The 16,314-nt window shown below is 39.8% G+C and overlaps 1 protein-coding gene across 1 annotated transcript; it reads right to left on the reverse strand.

Moving 5' to 3' along the window:
• Nucleotides 1-181: 181 nt before the first annotated feature.
• LOC129285782 (E3 ubiquitin-protein ligase UPL1-like) lies at nt 182-16,019 on the reverse strand. Its single transcript, XM_054921657.1, has 15 exons — nt 15,773-16,019; nt 14,674-14,769; nt 14,383-14,589; nt 6,258-14,180; nt 5,864-6,175; nt 5,423-5,624; nt 4,752-5,328; nt 3,499-4,618; nt 3,147-3,293; nt 2,814-2,894; nt 2,472-2,697; nt 2,252-2,391; nt 1,030-1,136; nt 718-892; nt 182-459 (listed from the first exon to the last, which is right to left on the reverse strand). The coding sequence occupies exons 1-14, from the start codon at nt 15,803-15,805 to the stop codon at nt 790-792; spliced, it is 11,274 nt and encodes a 3,757-aa protein (XP_054777632.1). The 5' UTR covers nt 15,806-16,019; the 3' UTR covers nt 182-459; nt 718-789.
• Nucleotides 16,020-16,314: the final 295 nt, after the last annotated feature.

Genomic DNA, 16,314 nt, shown 5'->3' on the forward strand with positions numbered 1-16,314 from the left:
CAATCAAAAAGATAATTCAGAAGATGATTTCAGTTATTAAAAAAAAAAAGCAAGTCTTTTTTTTGGGCGATTGGGCCCAAAAAAATGGAAGTCCAATTTGTAAAGTCCCTTGTCTTAAACTCAAAATAAAGCTGACAAAACGCCCTCAAATTAAAAACCATCTTGCTAGGGTCGTCTCATCTTGGATGAATCAAACTCATTCCATCATAGAAAAAGACAACAATTCCAGAATCTGTACATTCTCAAGCTTATTAGAGGCAAATAGAAGAAGGCTGTTTGGCCAAAGAAGATTAGCTTGAAGACTGCAAAATAATTCAAAAAGCTCGGTTACAATAACATAAAAGCTGTCCATCCACAATTTTCCTGCTTCCAAAACTAGGCATGGCAAGACTTGTGCACCAAAGAAGAATGCCTGGGATTTTGAATGCTAATTCGAGAGCCTGCCTTTGACGCGATCTTCTGAAAACAAACAGAAAGGAACCATAAATGAGGACATATTCTGTAACCGAAGTTAGAAGTCCTTCCCTCCTCTTGTGGAGAGAAGAAAATTTCCTACGTAGGACTCTCCATTGAGATCAGAGTATATACTTGAGATAAGTCATAAGGAAACACAAATGTTGACGAGATCAGCCAACTGCAACCCTATAAGGTTTTTCTTCCAATTAAATGATAGCCAGTTACAAAACGGCAGCGAGGAAAGGGAAATATGTCTTTTACCTCCAAAATGGCAGGTTGAAGACATGCTGATGGCAGAGCTGCGGCCGCCACAACCTAACAGAGAAATACCGATCAACCAAAGCCAAACCCTTCACTGGCTTCATGGATAGCAAGCAACAACCGTTCTTGAAGTTGGTCCTTGGAAGTGTATTCAGGAATGTCTAGTTGATTGAAACTGGGGAAAATGGGGGAAAAGCAAGCGAAACCAGTAAGGCTAAAAGTCCATTCGGAGAATTATAATCCTAAGTAATCATATGGATAGGGAAAGACAATGGGCACAAACAAAACAATTCCATATATGTAACAACTCACCAAGTATGAGCGGATGGCAATCTATCAGGAGCTCCATATGCCTTGTGAATCTGAAACCTCTGAGGTCCAGAGATACCTTGCAAGGCCTTAAAACCATCCAATGGAACCTGAAACCAAGTTCAAAAACCATTCTAAAATTTGCCCAAGTTATTTGCATCACTACTAATAGGGAAAAAATGCAAGAAATATTATACTAGCAATGATGTTATTTCTTCTCCCAGAGCATTTTGTACCATGATAAAACATTAAATCCACCACCCAAGCTGATAGACGTATCTCTCCTCGTTCAGTTGGATGGGGATATATCAGGGTAAAAAAAAGAAAAGAAAAGATTCACAGCTGGAATAGTATTTGTCTGGCATATTGAATTGAATAAAAATTTTCCCCTCCAAAACAAAAATTGTATTAGATAAAATTTATTCATGTAAGTTGAAATCCAACAAAGGTCAACCCTGACCAAATTATACACATTATAACTCAAACATCCAACCACATGGAAACTGGAGTCAGTAGAATAGCTTCCAACTATAAAGACGGAAAGAGGTACATATTCTACCCAGAAGACTCTATCCCTCTGGACAGGTGTTATAGCTGTAAGTAACATCACATCTCCCATTGACATAAGGGGAAATCTATCACACACCTTAATTACTCATTCTTGGTCCTTCTACCACAAGTTATCACCATAGATTTACATTTATCACCAAAGCTTGAATATTACTAACAGGCTGATGCTTTTTGGCCAAAAAGCTACTAATTTCGCTACTCCACTTCTCAGTTTTGTTAGTTTCATATGCTTGTTGTTGGATTCTTTTCTCTTTTTTTATTTCAGAAGACAATTACCAGATAGAGCTGCCCAAACTGAAGAAAACCAAAGCTCACAACCACATAAGGTAACTGAAAATATGGTCGATAATGGGCATATTTTTAACCTAACTATTGCTCGATCGGCTTGAGTTTGAACTCAGCTCTAACCGCACCAGACTATTTTTGGCCGTAGATAGCCAAGCAACGGAAGAAGGAAAATGAGATCAAACAAAATGATCTACTAGACTCTTAGACACGCTAAAGCAAAAATAAGTAAATCATGCATGCCTTGTTAAACTTGGACGGGCAAAATTTTGAAAGGAAGAAAAAATTTGCATCATAAGTTAATAACTAATTGCAAAATATAAATTGACATGGTATAAACACAAAGAATACAATGTTTTCACTGAATCACCTTCGATGTTCCAGTCACAAATTGCAGCAGTCTCGCCATATCTTCTTTGCTGAAAGTTTTGACCACCTCCCAAAACCACTGGACAACATTTGATGCCACCGTATAGCCTGTGTACTCAGTATTGGCCTTCAAGTCATCCACTGTAAAAAGAATGACGCTATTCAGATAAGGCAAACGAAAATAGAATTTCTGAAATAAATTAATGTTGAAGCCAGCTCACAATCAATTTCTGGAAGGCCACTAATGAGTAGCTCAAGCTCCTTGCCATTGAAAATGGATATAAGTTCTCGGGGCACCAATTCATTGAAACCTTCTAGAAAAGAATTAATTTGAGGACGTATAGCATTTGTCAGAATATGATCGGCAACAAGGTCGACATACTCGTGTTTTGTTTCTTCTGTAACTCTTATGTTTCTTCCTCCAGGTTTAAGCTCATAGTCAGTTACCTATTTCATGATTGTCACGATGGCCAAGGAAATAGAAAGGGCATATGATCAAAATATATCCATTGAGTTTGAACCTTCCACGATGTCAAACAATCCAAATCGAAATGTTTATATACCTCATTCTTCTCATAAAGTATGTGTTTTTCCTCATCGGGATCCATGCTAAACGTTAGGTCAAGAATGTCACTTACATCATTCTGGTGTGCATGGTACAAAGAAAAAAATTATTAAAACAAATACGGAAGACAAGTATTCAAGAACACAAATAGAATAACAAGAAAAGAAAATAACAATGAACTAGAATGTGGGTCACATGATTTGCATAGAATCTGAGATAAGCAGCACAATTTACGGCTTATAAATAATATAACTTTCTATAGATTTTATATTATATATGAAACACATAAATATAAATAGAGATTGGAAAAGGATGTGCAATAGCAACTAACCTCCAGCATCCACTTCAAATTCTTGTAGTAATCAGGATCAACAGCCTCGATGTCATGGTATGTCACCTTAACACCAAGTATGTGTTTATAGAAAGATCTAGTAAAGTAAACATCCAACAGTTGCCCATCAAACAGAGCCTTCCCCACCTGACCGTCAGATTGAAAAAATTGTCAAATATCTACCGAACTGAAAGCTTTAGTTGTTAAATGAGGACCTAAGTGATTGATTTCAATGTGTGTGTGTGTGTGTGTGTGTGTGTGTGTGTGTGTGTGTGTGGCTCTAGCAACAATAAAAAGCAAATTGGTAGGTCTAAGATTGCAAACTAAGAAGAGCATTAATCCGTAGACATACCACTCTGCCCACAAATTTGAAGTATGAGAGATGTTCAGTCTGGTAGACAGAGTTAGGATTGGGCTGAAAGGTTGCATTGTTACCGACATTGGTAAAAAGTAAAGCGCCCTTGTCAAATATAACCCTTGACAATAGCTGATACCATTCTCTAGTAAGACCACCAGCATCAATACCCTCTTCACCTTGAAATTGCACATTTAATCGTCCCTTAAGATCCTGAGTAGGACGCAACCTTAACTGATTATACGAGTCCTCCAAAATGTAAGCCCGCCTTACACTTATACGCAGGGGTCCAGACAAGTGTTGCTCATGTTGTTGTCTGATTCTAGAGCGGAAATAGGCTCTCTTGTTATCAAAATCAATCAACCTTGGTGCCTTGAGCATCATGGAAAGTGATTTCTCCAACAAACCTGGATTCTGCCTAATAAAAGCATTCAACAGACGGCGATGCTTCTCAGAAAACCTTGTGAATGTAACAGCACCATCAAGCTTTCTCTGTGAATCACCATTAATTGAAGCAGAACAATCAACAGACTCTTTGACTTCTCTTGCAGTTGCATTACCATGATCTTGCTGCATAATGGATTCATTGGCTTGTAGCTTTTCACACAGAACAAAGAAGGCTTCAATAAAAGGCAAGAGCCTTTGTGTTCCAGGAGGAAGAGGGGGTGGAGTAGAGGAACTATGCAGATTCTCAGCAACATTTACATTTGTCATGGTCGTAGGGAAAGAGCTCTGACCCAGCTGGGTCTCAGCTGCACTAATACAGTTACTCAATTGTTGCCACAATGGCTCAAGAGCAGTATTTAGATTCCACATAGTTGCCTGATCCTCATGCTGATCTATGTCTTTCTCAATATCCATGTCACCCGAAGATTTAAGCAAACTGAGTGAACTCAGAGCTTGCAGCACACGCAAAATGGCCGCACCAGCCATGGAGCCAGCACTCAAGCCAAGCATATTTGTTTTCTGCAGGGTGATAAGTTCACTAACTGCTGAATTGGTCAAAGCATGAGCTGAAGCTGAAAGCTCTAAAATGAAAAACTTTCGATGTGCAGGAATACTGGCAGCCAACTTCTTCAGCACCTCGCTAGCGAGCAAATATATTTTATCTGAAAGACTAAATAAGTAAATAGCACAGATTAGTCAACAATCCTCTCAATATCTGAGAAAGGTCTAAAAGATACAAAGGGACAGCTCAAGGAACTAAACGGAAACAGTAAGCTTAAACATAAAAAGGATATGAACAGTACCCTTCACGACCAAGAAGACTGCATAGATTGCTCAGATCAACTTGTGGCAACTGCAAGAAAATATTATACATATCTACGCTCTTATTTACATTAGAACGGCATGTATCCATGCCAGCATGCTTATCTTGTTTATCAGAGTCGAGCTCCACTAAAGGAGGATCCTTCTCAAAACCACCTGAGGATTCACTAGCAGCTACATTATGGCTACCTGCTATTGCCTTTTCAGACTGAGACTGACTTTCCAATTTTGATGCTGCATTAACTGCTATAACTTGAATCAGACTCATGACCTGCTCCAGATGTGCAGTGCTGCGTAAAAACACGGGTCGGTTCAATAGCTTTAAAAAGAGAATAAGGGGAACTTCGGGTGCCCAAAAGTTCCCAGCCGGCTTTTTTGAAGGTTCCCCTTCAATAACTTTCTCCTTCCCTTTCTCCTTCATAGTCTCCCTAAAAGGGCTTGAAGACTCTGAAATAATTGATTGGTCAAAGTGAAACAACATGTTTGCAACGGCAGAATGGTTTGTAGCCAAGTAAGCCAGAATCTCAAGAATTCGACGCAGCACTAGGGGAGGAAGACCTGTTATAAGTACAAATAAGAGCATTAGTGAAAAGTAAACTGGAATCTCTAGAAGAGACGGTGCAAATTAAATAGAACTATGCGCAAATTTTACCATCCAGTAACTGAGATCGACCATAGACTGTATTTGATTGACAACCATAAAGCCTCAGAGAATTTAATGTTGCTGATGCATTAACAGCACCTTCAGCTTCAGGCTTGATCGTATCAAGCAAAAGACAAACAAGAGTGGCCCTTGTGACACTATGGGCGCATAAGTTTAACAGGAGCCTCTGAAGAAGACCTTTTCCAAGAGGCTGACAAAACAAAGGGGGAAAGCATATTATCATGATAGACATAGGCTTGCATCCAAATCATGTCAAAACATAGTTAATGTATAAGCACACATGCAATGCTGAATCTCACGAAAAGAGATAAAATTCCATAAAATAAATGCAAATCATAAAACCTTGAAAACTGGCATTAAAAGAAAACTATTTTGCAGCTAGAAGAAGAGGCTGTTAACTAGGAACCCAAACGTAAAGAAAACAATTACCTGAGCCAATCGTAGAAGACGGATCAAAGATTTTAATGCATTTGCATCCAGTAGCGGCTCACCTTCAATCTCCTTCACCTTCAAGCTATCTGCAAGAATTGACCTCCTACCTATTGTAACTCCAACACCTCGATCCATTACTGGCCGCCGATCAAATCCCAGCCCATTTCTTCGGTTATTAAGCCTGTGGCTGCTCCCAAAAAGGCTACGTGCCTGATAATGACTCATTGCTCGGTCCCTCAACATTTGAGCTTCAGCAAGCAATGGGGATGGCAATGCTGACAAAACTGCCTCCGAAGAAGTCAGAAGCACCTGTAATAAAGCAATAATCACATTATATCTCCACAACTTACAGGTATCTCAGTTATAGCATAGGTAAAATAAAAATATAAACCTCTTCACGCAAATCAGCAGGAAAAGTAGCAATTATAGATGCATTATCCATGTCAACAGGTTGTCCTTCAGCCTGCTGGGCAACTCTCTGAGCTCTTTGTTGGGCTAGAACTTCAGCCTGAATATCTGGAGGAAGAGCAGCTAAAAACTCAGGATCAATATCTTCTACAGAAGAAGGAGCATATGCTGGAGGTTGAACAGATTGAGCTTGCTGGGAGGCCAGAACTTCTGCTCGCAAATCCTCAGGCAATGCCTCCAAAAAGGTGGGATCAATTGTATTAGCACCAGAAGCTTCATTATTCGCACTAGTTTGGTCAGCCTGAGTAGCATTTAAAGCAACCTCTGTAATTTGAGGTGGTTGCTCATCCCTCTCATGTTCAACAGTAGAGATTGGTTGCTGTGGTTGATTTCCTCCAGCTTCAATACCACCCATTTCAACATCAATATTTGTATTAATTGATGATGCATGGCAATCAACTGGATCAGGCATCTCCAAAACAGAGCCCACTATCTGAGGATTACTGGTCTGACCATCATTAACGAAAGCTCCATCACAACCCATTGGCACATTTTCAACACTTGTAAATGCATCTGCACCTGTCCCACATGATATATTAACATGACAATCTCCAGGTGAGCTGACAAACTCTTGGGCAATAGTTGCATCCTCATTGATAGTGCCATTTCTTTCAATCTGTGAGCTGTCAAGGCCATTTGACATGACATTCAGTGAAAGTGGTTGGGCTGCCATGGGCTCATTATCTCGATGGCTTCCTACTGTATCTCTAGGACCAGAGTCTGTATTTACTTCTTCCTCGATAGGAGCAGAGTTAACAGAAAGGTTTATTTGCTCGGTTGTCAGCCCGGTAACATTTTCTTGCTGCTGACATTCAACCTGTTGAGTATTAGAGTCAGTTCCTGCAGCCGATGTTATACCATTATGAGATGAAGGTGCATCAGATTGCTTCTCTTGCACTCCAGAATTATTAGACTGCTGTTCAACAGGACTGTTAGTAGGAGCAATGCTGCGCAACTGAGATAAAAATCGTTCCTCCACTGCTTGTGCAATGGCAGACGCTTGAGCACCTCCCTGTGGCTGACCATCATCAGTCCACCTACCATTACTTAACCCTCTTCTTCCTGGTAGCTGCAATGAGTCCAAACCTACAGAATAATCTGTGAGAGGAGGGGGTGCAGTAGCACCCAAACGATCTCCGAAGAGACTACTTGGCACATGATCATATGGAAGAATAGGTGCATCAAACATGTAGAAATGGGCCACATCAAGATTTCCAGATGACAAAGCTTCTGGATCCCTAGATGAAGAATTTCCAACTGAAGACCACATTGACAAGAAACCCCCAGGAATGGGTGGCCTAACAAGGAGAGGATGATGAAAACCATTGACTTCAGCGGCAGATCTGTCAAAAGAAGATCTACCTGTATGACGACGCCGTTCAAAACCCAAAGGCCTTCGAAGACCAAAAAGGTCATCCACATTAACCCCTTCAAAAGGTTCAGCTGCCACATCAATAAGGCCACCTGCAGTTCCAGGTTGCCCAAGCATCTGTAAATGATCTAAGCCATCAAGAGGGCTCCACCTAACCTCTATTAGACGATTTTCAGGAAAATCATCGTCGTCTTCATCAATCATTTCTTCATTGTACTCGTCTCCCAAGCCAGTATCATCATGATCTTCCACGTCAGTATCAGCAAGGGACATCATTCCTCCACCATCTTCTGCTATATCCTCATCTTCGTCTTCTCCCTCATCATCATCCTCATCATCTTCACCATCATCACCCATGTCATCATCTTCATCACCCATATCATCATCTGCCCTGTTTTCAACATGAAAAGTCATTTCAATTTGATCAGAGCTGTGCAAGACACCACCCTCCCCCATTTCTTCATGCATAAAATCCACACCAAGTTCCATTGGAGGGTTTGGAGCAATTGTCTCCCCCCCTTCTACACCCATATCTAGTTCTACTGACTGATTTGCATTAGTAGCATGATCATCCCCTTGAGAAGCTCTTTGATCTTGTTGCACATCATCCATTGTACCTCTTAGTGCCTCTTGACTGCTTGCATTCTGATTATGTGTCACCGCTTCAGCAGTAGATGGTGCAGAAATTTGGGCATCATGTCTGACATCTAAACCAGAAGACCTGTTCTTATTAATCCCATCAGATTTGAAGATTTGCTCACTGGCATTAGCTGCTCTAGTAAGGCCTTCTAAACCCTTGAGTATAAGATTTGCAATTTTGGGAGCATCAGGATGATCCAAATCCATAACTTGCAGGATACTAGTTAAACACTGGATGATTCCGCCATCTATCATGCTCTTTGCAATGTCAGGTGAATATCCAGAACCAGGTAGGCTAGCAGATGATGAATTTTTGGACAAAACAGAATATACTAGATCAACTAAAGTTAAAAGCCTTTTATCTGGCAGTAAGCTGTTCTTTGTTGAATTGCTCTCCAAATTTGAAAAAGACATCAAGGCTTTAACAAGTTCATTTGTTACACGTTTACGCCCTTCACCAGATCGACCACACAAAACTATCAGGAACCATGAAGCCTTCTCCAATAACTTACCTCTCCAATCATCAGGTCCTGCAGATTTATCAACAGCAAGAGGTAGCAACCGATGTAACACGTGGTGGATTATCCCATTATGTCCAGAATTATCCTGTTGATTGGATCCACGGAATTGACACATTTCAGAATCCCGTCTAAGTATGACTCCAGCAGCATGTCCGTACATCAAGAGAATGTCACTCAACAATTTGAGGATGAAAGTCACCTTGGCCAGTGCCGTGGATCTTTCAGATTCTGGCTCCAACATCGTCATCTCTTCAATCTTGGATTTACCCTTCACCTTCATGGTAGGCTCATCAATATCCATGGAAGTTGAGTTACACTCAAAATCTTGGCCTTTCACAAAAGGATATTTTAGCACAATCTCAAGAAGCTGATCAATTACTTGACTGAGATTAACAGGAACCTTCTTGTGACTTTTGGAACATTTTCCTGATCCATCATGTGACTTGCTTTCAGGTATCCGAAGACATTCATTTGAAGATATCCCAACCTCAGTTGCTGAAGACTTAGATTTTTCCTTTTCCTTTGATAGCACAACTACTGTCCTTCCCCCTGATGTCTCTAACTGACAAACTGCTGCTGCAGCTTTCATAAAAACATTAGGATCCCTAGAGATTACAGGTGCCATTGAAGTCAGAAATGATATAGGAGAGACACGCCCTCCATGGCGATTTCCAGTTAATGTTTGTTTTATCTCTAATTCCATGGCTGTTTGTAGTGTTTGAGGATCTTCAAGGAGATGCCGAACTATAGCTGACACAACAGTGTCATATCCAGGGAAAAAACAATTCCTTGGAAGATTAAAAAGAGAAGCCAAACCTCCATTTTCAAGGAACTGTAAGGCTAAAGCATGTGTTTTTGTTAAATGGGCACATAACTGCAGAACAGCTTGCATGACCATGGCAGGAACATTCAATTTTATCAAATCACAAGCAATATCCAACACCTTTTGACCCTCTTCAATAGATAGATAGCCTGTAGATTTCTCCAGCATATTCTCAATTGCCATGCTAGGTTGTTTCTCATCCACAGCTGAAGGTGTTTTCTCCTCTCCATTTGCACCAAGATCCCCAGATGAGTCAGGCAGCGATTCAGTATGTGTTCCTTCCATATTATCAGTCTTGGGCTTCAGTTGCAGCATGTGATCCAATATTAGTAGTAAAGCACTAATGCATTTAGGGACTGGCATCTCACTTCCTGGCTCAAATTTGGCTTTGAAATTTGTCAATATATCTATGATTGTAGATACAATACCATTTTGAGCAGTAATTTCCCTTGTACTGCCATCATCAAAAAGAAGCAGCGCTATAATATGTGATAACACACTCAATGCACAGTTATCCTTTGAAAAGTCCTTTGGACAAAGTTTTAGCTGCTGAAGAAGATAAGATGTTACTTTTGGACGATCTTCTCCTTTGTTCTGACTGCAAAGTGTTACAAGTAAATCTGTCAGCTGAAATGCTACTGAATCACTACTCTGAAATAACTTCACTGTTGTAGCAAGAATATCATCAACTGGAGGTTTCTTCAAATGTCCCTCTTCAATAAGCACATCCATAGTCTTTTCAGCATTCTCCACTTTAGTTGTTTCAGATGAACTTCCAAGGGACAGAGCAAGTGCTTGTGCAAGTTCATCATCCTCCTGGACAGGATCATCAGCATGACTAAACAGCCACTCCATAGCCATTTCAACACTATTTGTTTCCACACGCCTGAGTGCTTCCTCTGCCCTAGCCCTTGAAAAACCCATCTCAACAATAGTGGCAATGGTTGCCTCATCAGGTGGTCGTGGTGGCATGAACCCTTGATTTGTGCTTCCCGCAATGTTATTGCGATTTCGCTTCACTTCTCCCACACCAGAATATACAAGTGTTGCTAGGGAAATAATGGATGCAATGAAACCAGGATTGCAGCTAGTAAACATGGGGTGATTCCAAACTGGTAGGATCACATCAAGAACCTGAGATTGCAGCATACGAACAAAAGTTTCTGGATCCCTGGGTACAGGGAATAGTCCAATTGACAATCCAACTGCAACTGGCTGAACAAGGAGCTCTGCCTGGGAAGCAGAGGATGGGGATAAAAGTAACGAAGAGTTTACAAAGTACTCAAGCAAACGACAGTAGCTTTGTAATGTGTCAAGTAGCCAAGTATTATTGGACAGCTTGCTTCCTTCACATTTCTTTTCAATTTCAGTGTCTGATGATGGAAGAGAGTATGGAAGTGTCCATAGCAACTGACTAGTAGCTTCAAAGGTTGTAAGTAGCTCTTTAAACGTACCATTGACATAAAAATAATTCACCATGGCTGTGTAACAACTCCGGCGCCGGCTGTCAAATGTAAGAGCTGCCATGTCATCTACAACTTTCCCAAGGTATCTACATTTTACAGAAAGTAATGTATCCAGTCCAGAATATGTAGAATGCCCAGAAAAACTAAGAGCCTCAAGAAACGTTGTAGCTAAGACAGTTCCAAGAGTCTTTGATGCTGAACTCAGTGACCCTGTGTCAGCCCTGCGACGATTTGGTGAAGTGAATCCCTTGACAAGAGCAGTGAAGAAAGAGCGCATAGTTGATGCTAGCCTGTTAAGAATTTCCAACACAAGAGCATCAGGACTTTTCTTTTTCAAATCTTGGGACAAAGTTGCCTCTGGTGCACTGGAAGATACTTCAGAATCAATGTTTAAAACTTCCAAGTGACGACCAGTCCTTCCACCTCTTAAACGTGATATCCCATGTCTACTACGGCGGTGTAAACTTTCTGCAGAACGAACCACAGACAGAAATTCACGATCTCCACTCCACAATGACTGTGAACCATTCCTAGCAGAGATTGGGTTCATGTATCTCACTACTGGAATATTTGCATCATCATCACTTTCTCTTTCAACAGCATTAGGCGTTACCTGTGAAATCTCAGATTCTTGTTCAGTGTTCTTACCATCTGACTTGGAATCATTACACAAAGAAATTTGCCAAAATATTTCTTTGTATAATTTCCCAATATCTTTCAAAACATCAGCATCTGCCGTCCCCAATTCAGACACAACAGTAGTAGTTCCCTTCAACAAAAATATAGAGAGAGTTAGAACACCTTCAAGGCTAGAAAGACATCCCAAGACTTTTGTTCGCTTTGCAGGTTCTACAAGAGCAAGTTGAGTCCCTCCAACTGAATCTATAAGCTCATTAGTAGATTTCAGATGTTCCCTCAGGAAGGAGCATACAGCTCGAGCAAGAGCAACATAATGCTGTGGGGAGAAGTTCTTAAAGGCAACAGATATGCTCTGCCCAACAGATACAAAAGGAGGCATTAAAGGCAAGGTAAATAAACTAAGAACAGCTTCAATGCCCTTTTTCTCAACAAATATTCGACATGTGTCAGCATTCTGAAGAGTTGTCTCAAGAAGGCGAGCAATATTGCTTACACAATCAGGAAGGAATGATTCAATGTTCACAGCTGATGCTTCAGAAGATGGCTCAACTGTCTGATCTACGCCGTCTGAGCTAGATGACTCCTTATTCTCTGGCAGGTTCAAATTCGTCTCTACATTATCCATATCCATAGGAGCCGAAGTTGAAGAGCAAGACTCATCGGCTCCATAACCAATTTTTGAGACTGTTTCCAATATCTCAACAAGCATATCCACTCCAGGTCCACGTAATGAGGAAGCATGGCGCATTAATTCATCCAATCCACTAGATAAAGATGCAGGAGTGTCACCTGTAAGAGCACGCATATAAGCCCGTGAAGTGAACACTTTCACAAAACACCTCAAAGCATTCCGATCTTTTACAGCCTGGAGACCATTATTATTAAGGCACAAGGCATCCAAACACTGGGGGATGCATGAAATAGCTTCAGCAGAGTTGAGAACATCATCCATTATAGCATCCAAGAAGGCAGAAGGAAGACCAGCTGCATCTAAGACAGGAAAACAGGTTGGATCCTTTTGTATTAAATCACTCATGACAGTAGCTGCAAGAGAGAAAACTCCACCACCAAAATCTCTCGCTCTTCTAAAGATAATGCATAAGCAATGTGGCAGCACATTCTCCTCAAATCCATATATACGAGAAGTATTTCCAGGAGCATAAGTCCCTAGAGATATAGCACGCAGTAAAGCTTTCATCAACAATCGCCGGTGATAAGAAATTAATGGTTCAGAATACAATGGCTGCATGTCAACATGCTCATTAGAGACATCACCAGACACTTGCACAGTGCTTACACAAGACTCGATATTTTCAGCCGGCGAATTTGCACCATTTTCCACATGTGAAACTTCCATCTTCAGCCGATAGATAGTATCATCTAAACCTCCCAAGTCCCTGAACAAGGCAGCAGCTGGATTACTATAGTCCATAAAAGCTTCTAAAATCCGTACAGCCTTTTCAACAAGATGCAAGTGCTGAGGATTTAAATCTTTAAGAAGAGGTAACAAAGTAGGGATAAATCCAGCTTCACGCATGGCTGAGCACCCTGAAGATGATGAAACCAACACAGTGACAAGTGACAAGAGAGATTCTGCAAAATGAACCGACCATATTGAGGCATCACTAATGACAGAGTCAATGGCTTTTTGCATCAAGCTAGATAGAATGCCACGGTGCCCACCAGATGTAACTGCCGTCAGCACTGTAGACTGGCGAGAACGGTCCTGACAAAGTGCAGCCAAGGAATGCACACATAAAACCCGAATTTTATCCAAAACAGCATCTTCATAGCTCAACAAGGATACTAATTCATTGATGAATTCAGGCTCAGCATTAAAGAAAGAAACCAGATCATCAGCATCAGCACATGCTTGAATGAGAACTATAAAAGCATACAAGCGAATGCATGTGTACTGCTGTCTAGAAGCCAGAGAACCAAAAGCCCTTGCAAACCGTAATCTTGTCAGTAAAGAAAATCTTAAATCAGCAGGCACCTTATATTTTGCAACTAACTTGTGCAAAAGCTCAAGATCAGTTTCCGCACATTTGTTGACATTACATAAGTGAATAATTTGTAACCCCTGGACTGACGGTTCTGTTGTTTTGTTGTCACTGGATTCATTTAATGCATAAAACTCAAAATGAAGGGTACAACCCAATTCATATGCAATGGTGTCACACCCATTAGGCACAGCTGATGCCATTAAACCAAGTCCCTCCTCCTTTCCTCCCCATCCTTGTGCAAGAGCATACAACTTTGAATTCAGAGAAGCATCTCGGATGGAGTACTTTCCAATTGTTTTCTTAAAAAAGGAAGCTAAAGTTTCCAGGCTAGCCTCAACCACATCTGCATCAGTGGAAGCAAGCAGTGCCGAAAGATGCTGCTGCAGATTCAAAAAAAATATAGATAGTGAGAAAAATGGCAAAGAAGTAGGACGTTTAAAGCTAACAGTAACATAATTCAAAGCATATTGTAAAATATTATGGATTAGTCAGAAACTTACAATCACCAGCAAAAAGAGAATGATGATACTCACATCAGCTCTCATCTTACAAGGTTAGACAGGGAAGAAAAGGACTGCATACCTCATATGAACTATAAAAATGCTTATTAGAGCAGTTCTCCAAAATTATTCTGATGACACGAAGAATTTGAAGAATCGCTTCTCTAGGAAAGAGAGGATCGAGGTCCAGAAAATTGTCATCAATCAGCAAATCCTTCCTTGATTTAACATACTTCTCAAAAAATGAATCAAAATGGTTAAAAAGATCAACCCAGTGATGAAAATCTCCCTGCACAGAGAGAAGAGATACCAGTAAATCAAAGCACAATGATACAAATGTACATTTGTAATGAGAAAAGGACCAATAGAAAACCTTATCAAACTCCCAGATAAATCCTTTTAGAGGTTCTTCTATCTTCTCAAGTGGAACTGCAGTAACACTATTAATAAACGATCTAATCCTTGGAGGCTGTGACAAGTCAAAGACAAAGGTGGTTACCAGATATGAACACATCGATCAACACCAAATTGACAAAACAACAATAATGCACATAACCATATAAGAAAAGGAGAGGGCAAAATCTTTTAAAAAGAAAAAATCCCTGGTATATTAAAGAATAAAATGGGTGGTAGGAGGGGAAATAGCAATACATCAAGAACATAGTCATGTGCTAGCCGCTAGAAACTAACAGTCGATGCATGCAAAACCACTGTCCCTCTTGAAAAGACATACAAACCTATTCTCGTATTACCATCATGAACCCACTCATAAATGTGAATATTAGATTGCCAAAATGAATCTTATCTGCTATAGAGGAAACAAGGCTGAACCACTCAAATATGAAAAGGTTATAACATCTCATATTGTACCTTTAAAGGTGTCGCCCAAATATAAATTTAAACGAATTATAAATTCTACCCAGACAAAGCTCTGGGCTACTACACCTTGTGCAGACTTAACCCTAGGTTAACTTAAATAAGCATGCGGCATACGAGAACACAATCATATACCTTTATGACCACATATTGAAAAAGAAAAAAATAAACGAGAAATTAAGCAACCTGATGACAGTATTATGTTGCAAAAAACTTGAAAAGATCCAGTGATTCCATTTTTTATCAAGTACCGTGGCATATTTTCATTTTCCAATTCCAAAAGTGAATATCAAAAGTTCCCATCATTTAATAGAACATAAATATAGATATCAATAGGGTTGCACACTTTCACTACAGAAGAAAAGAAATGATCACCTTATCAACCATCTAAATCACTCTCCGAAGCAGTTTTAACCAAGAATGAAATGGGAAAAAAACCAATAAAACAAGGCAATTGAATTATCATCAAAATAATATGTAAAACCCCAGATAACAATGGACTCAAATAACAACAAAACCATAAATTTGATCAGAAGACATGAAAAGCGAAAAATTGAAAAAAAAAAATTAACACTAATACTATCGACCACACTAACCACTTCCAGTGCCCGCTTCCTTTTAAACTTCATTGGGAACTAAAAGCATCGGAGGAATCAGAAAGATCAGCGAAGTCGATCAATCCCCAAGAATCGAGAATTGATCGAAAAGCGGAGTCTCCAATCAGATAAAAATCGAATTGTTGAAAAGAATGAAAGAATTGAACTGTATATAAGTGAAAGTAGTCGGTCCGCAAAGGACAGATGAGAGAAGAATTCTAACTATCGGAACGAAGAAGGGAGAAATACTAGCGCAGGGAACAACAAATAGCAAGCAGGAAGGAAATAAATATTACTGAGAACGTGTTGTTTGCTTTCCTTCCTCATTTCCTAATATCTTTTTAATATATAAAATTTCGGAAAGCTGATTTTTATAAGGAAAAAACTGAATATAAAAATATTATCAAAATTAAAACATCTTATTGAAATTTACAATTTAAAAAAATATTACATCAACTTTAAATCATAAGACTTAGTTTTGCTACCAGACTTTATAAGAGTATCAAAATTTATTTTTAGATGAATATTAATAATATTTGCAT

This window comes from Prosopis cineraria, unplaced genomic scaffold, assembly GCF_029017545.1.
Source record: "Prosopis cineraria cultivar Desert tree isolate PC_DT_omini unplaced genomic scaffold, ASM2901754v1 PC11, whole genome shotgun sequence".
NCBI lineage: Eukaryota > Viridiplantae > Streptophyta > Magnoliopsida > Fabales > Fabaceae > Prosopis > Prosopis cineraria.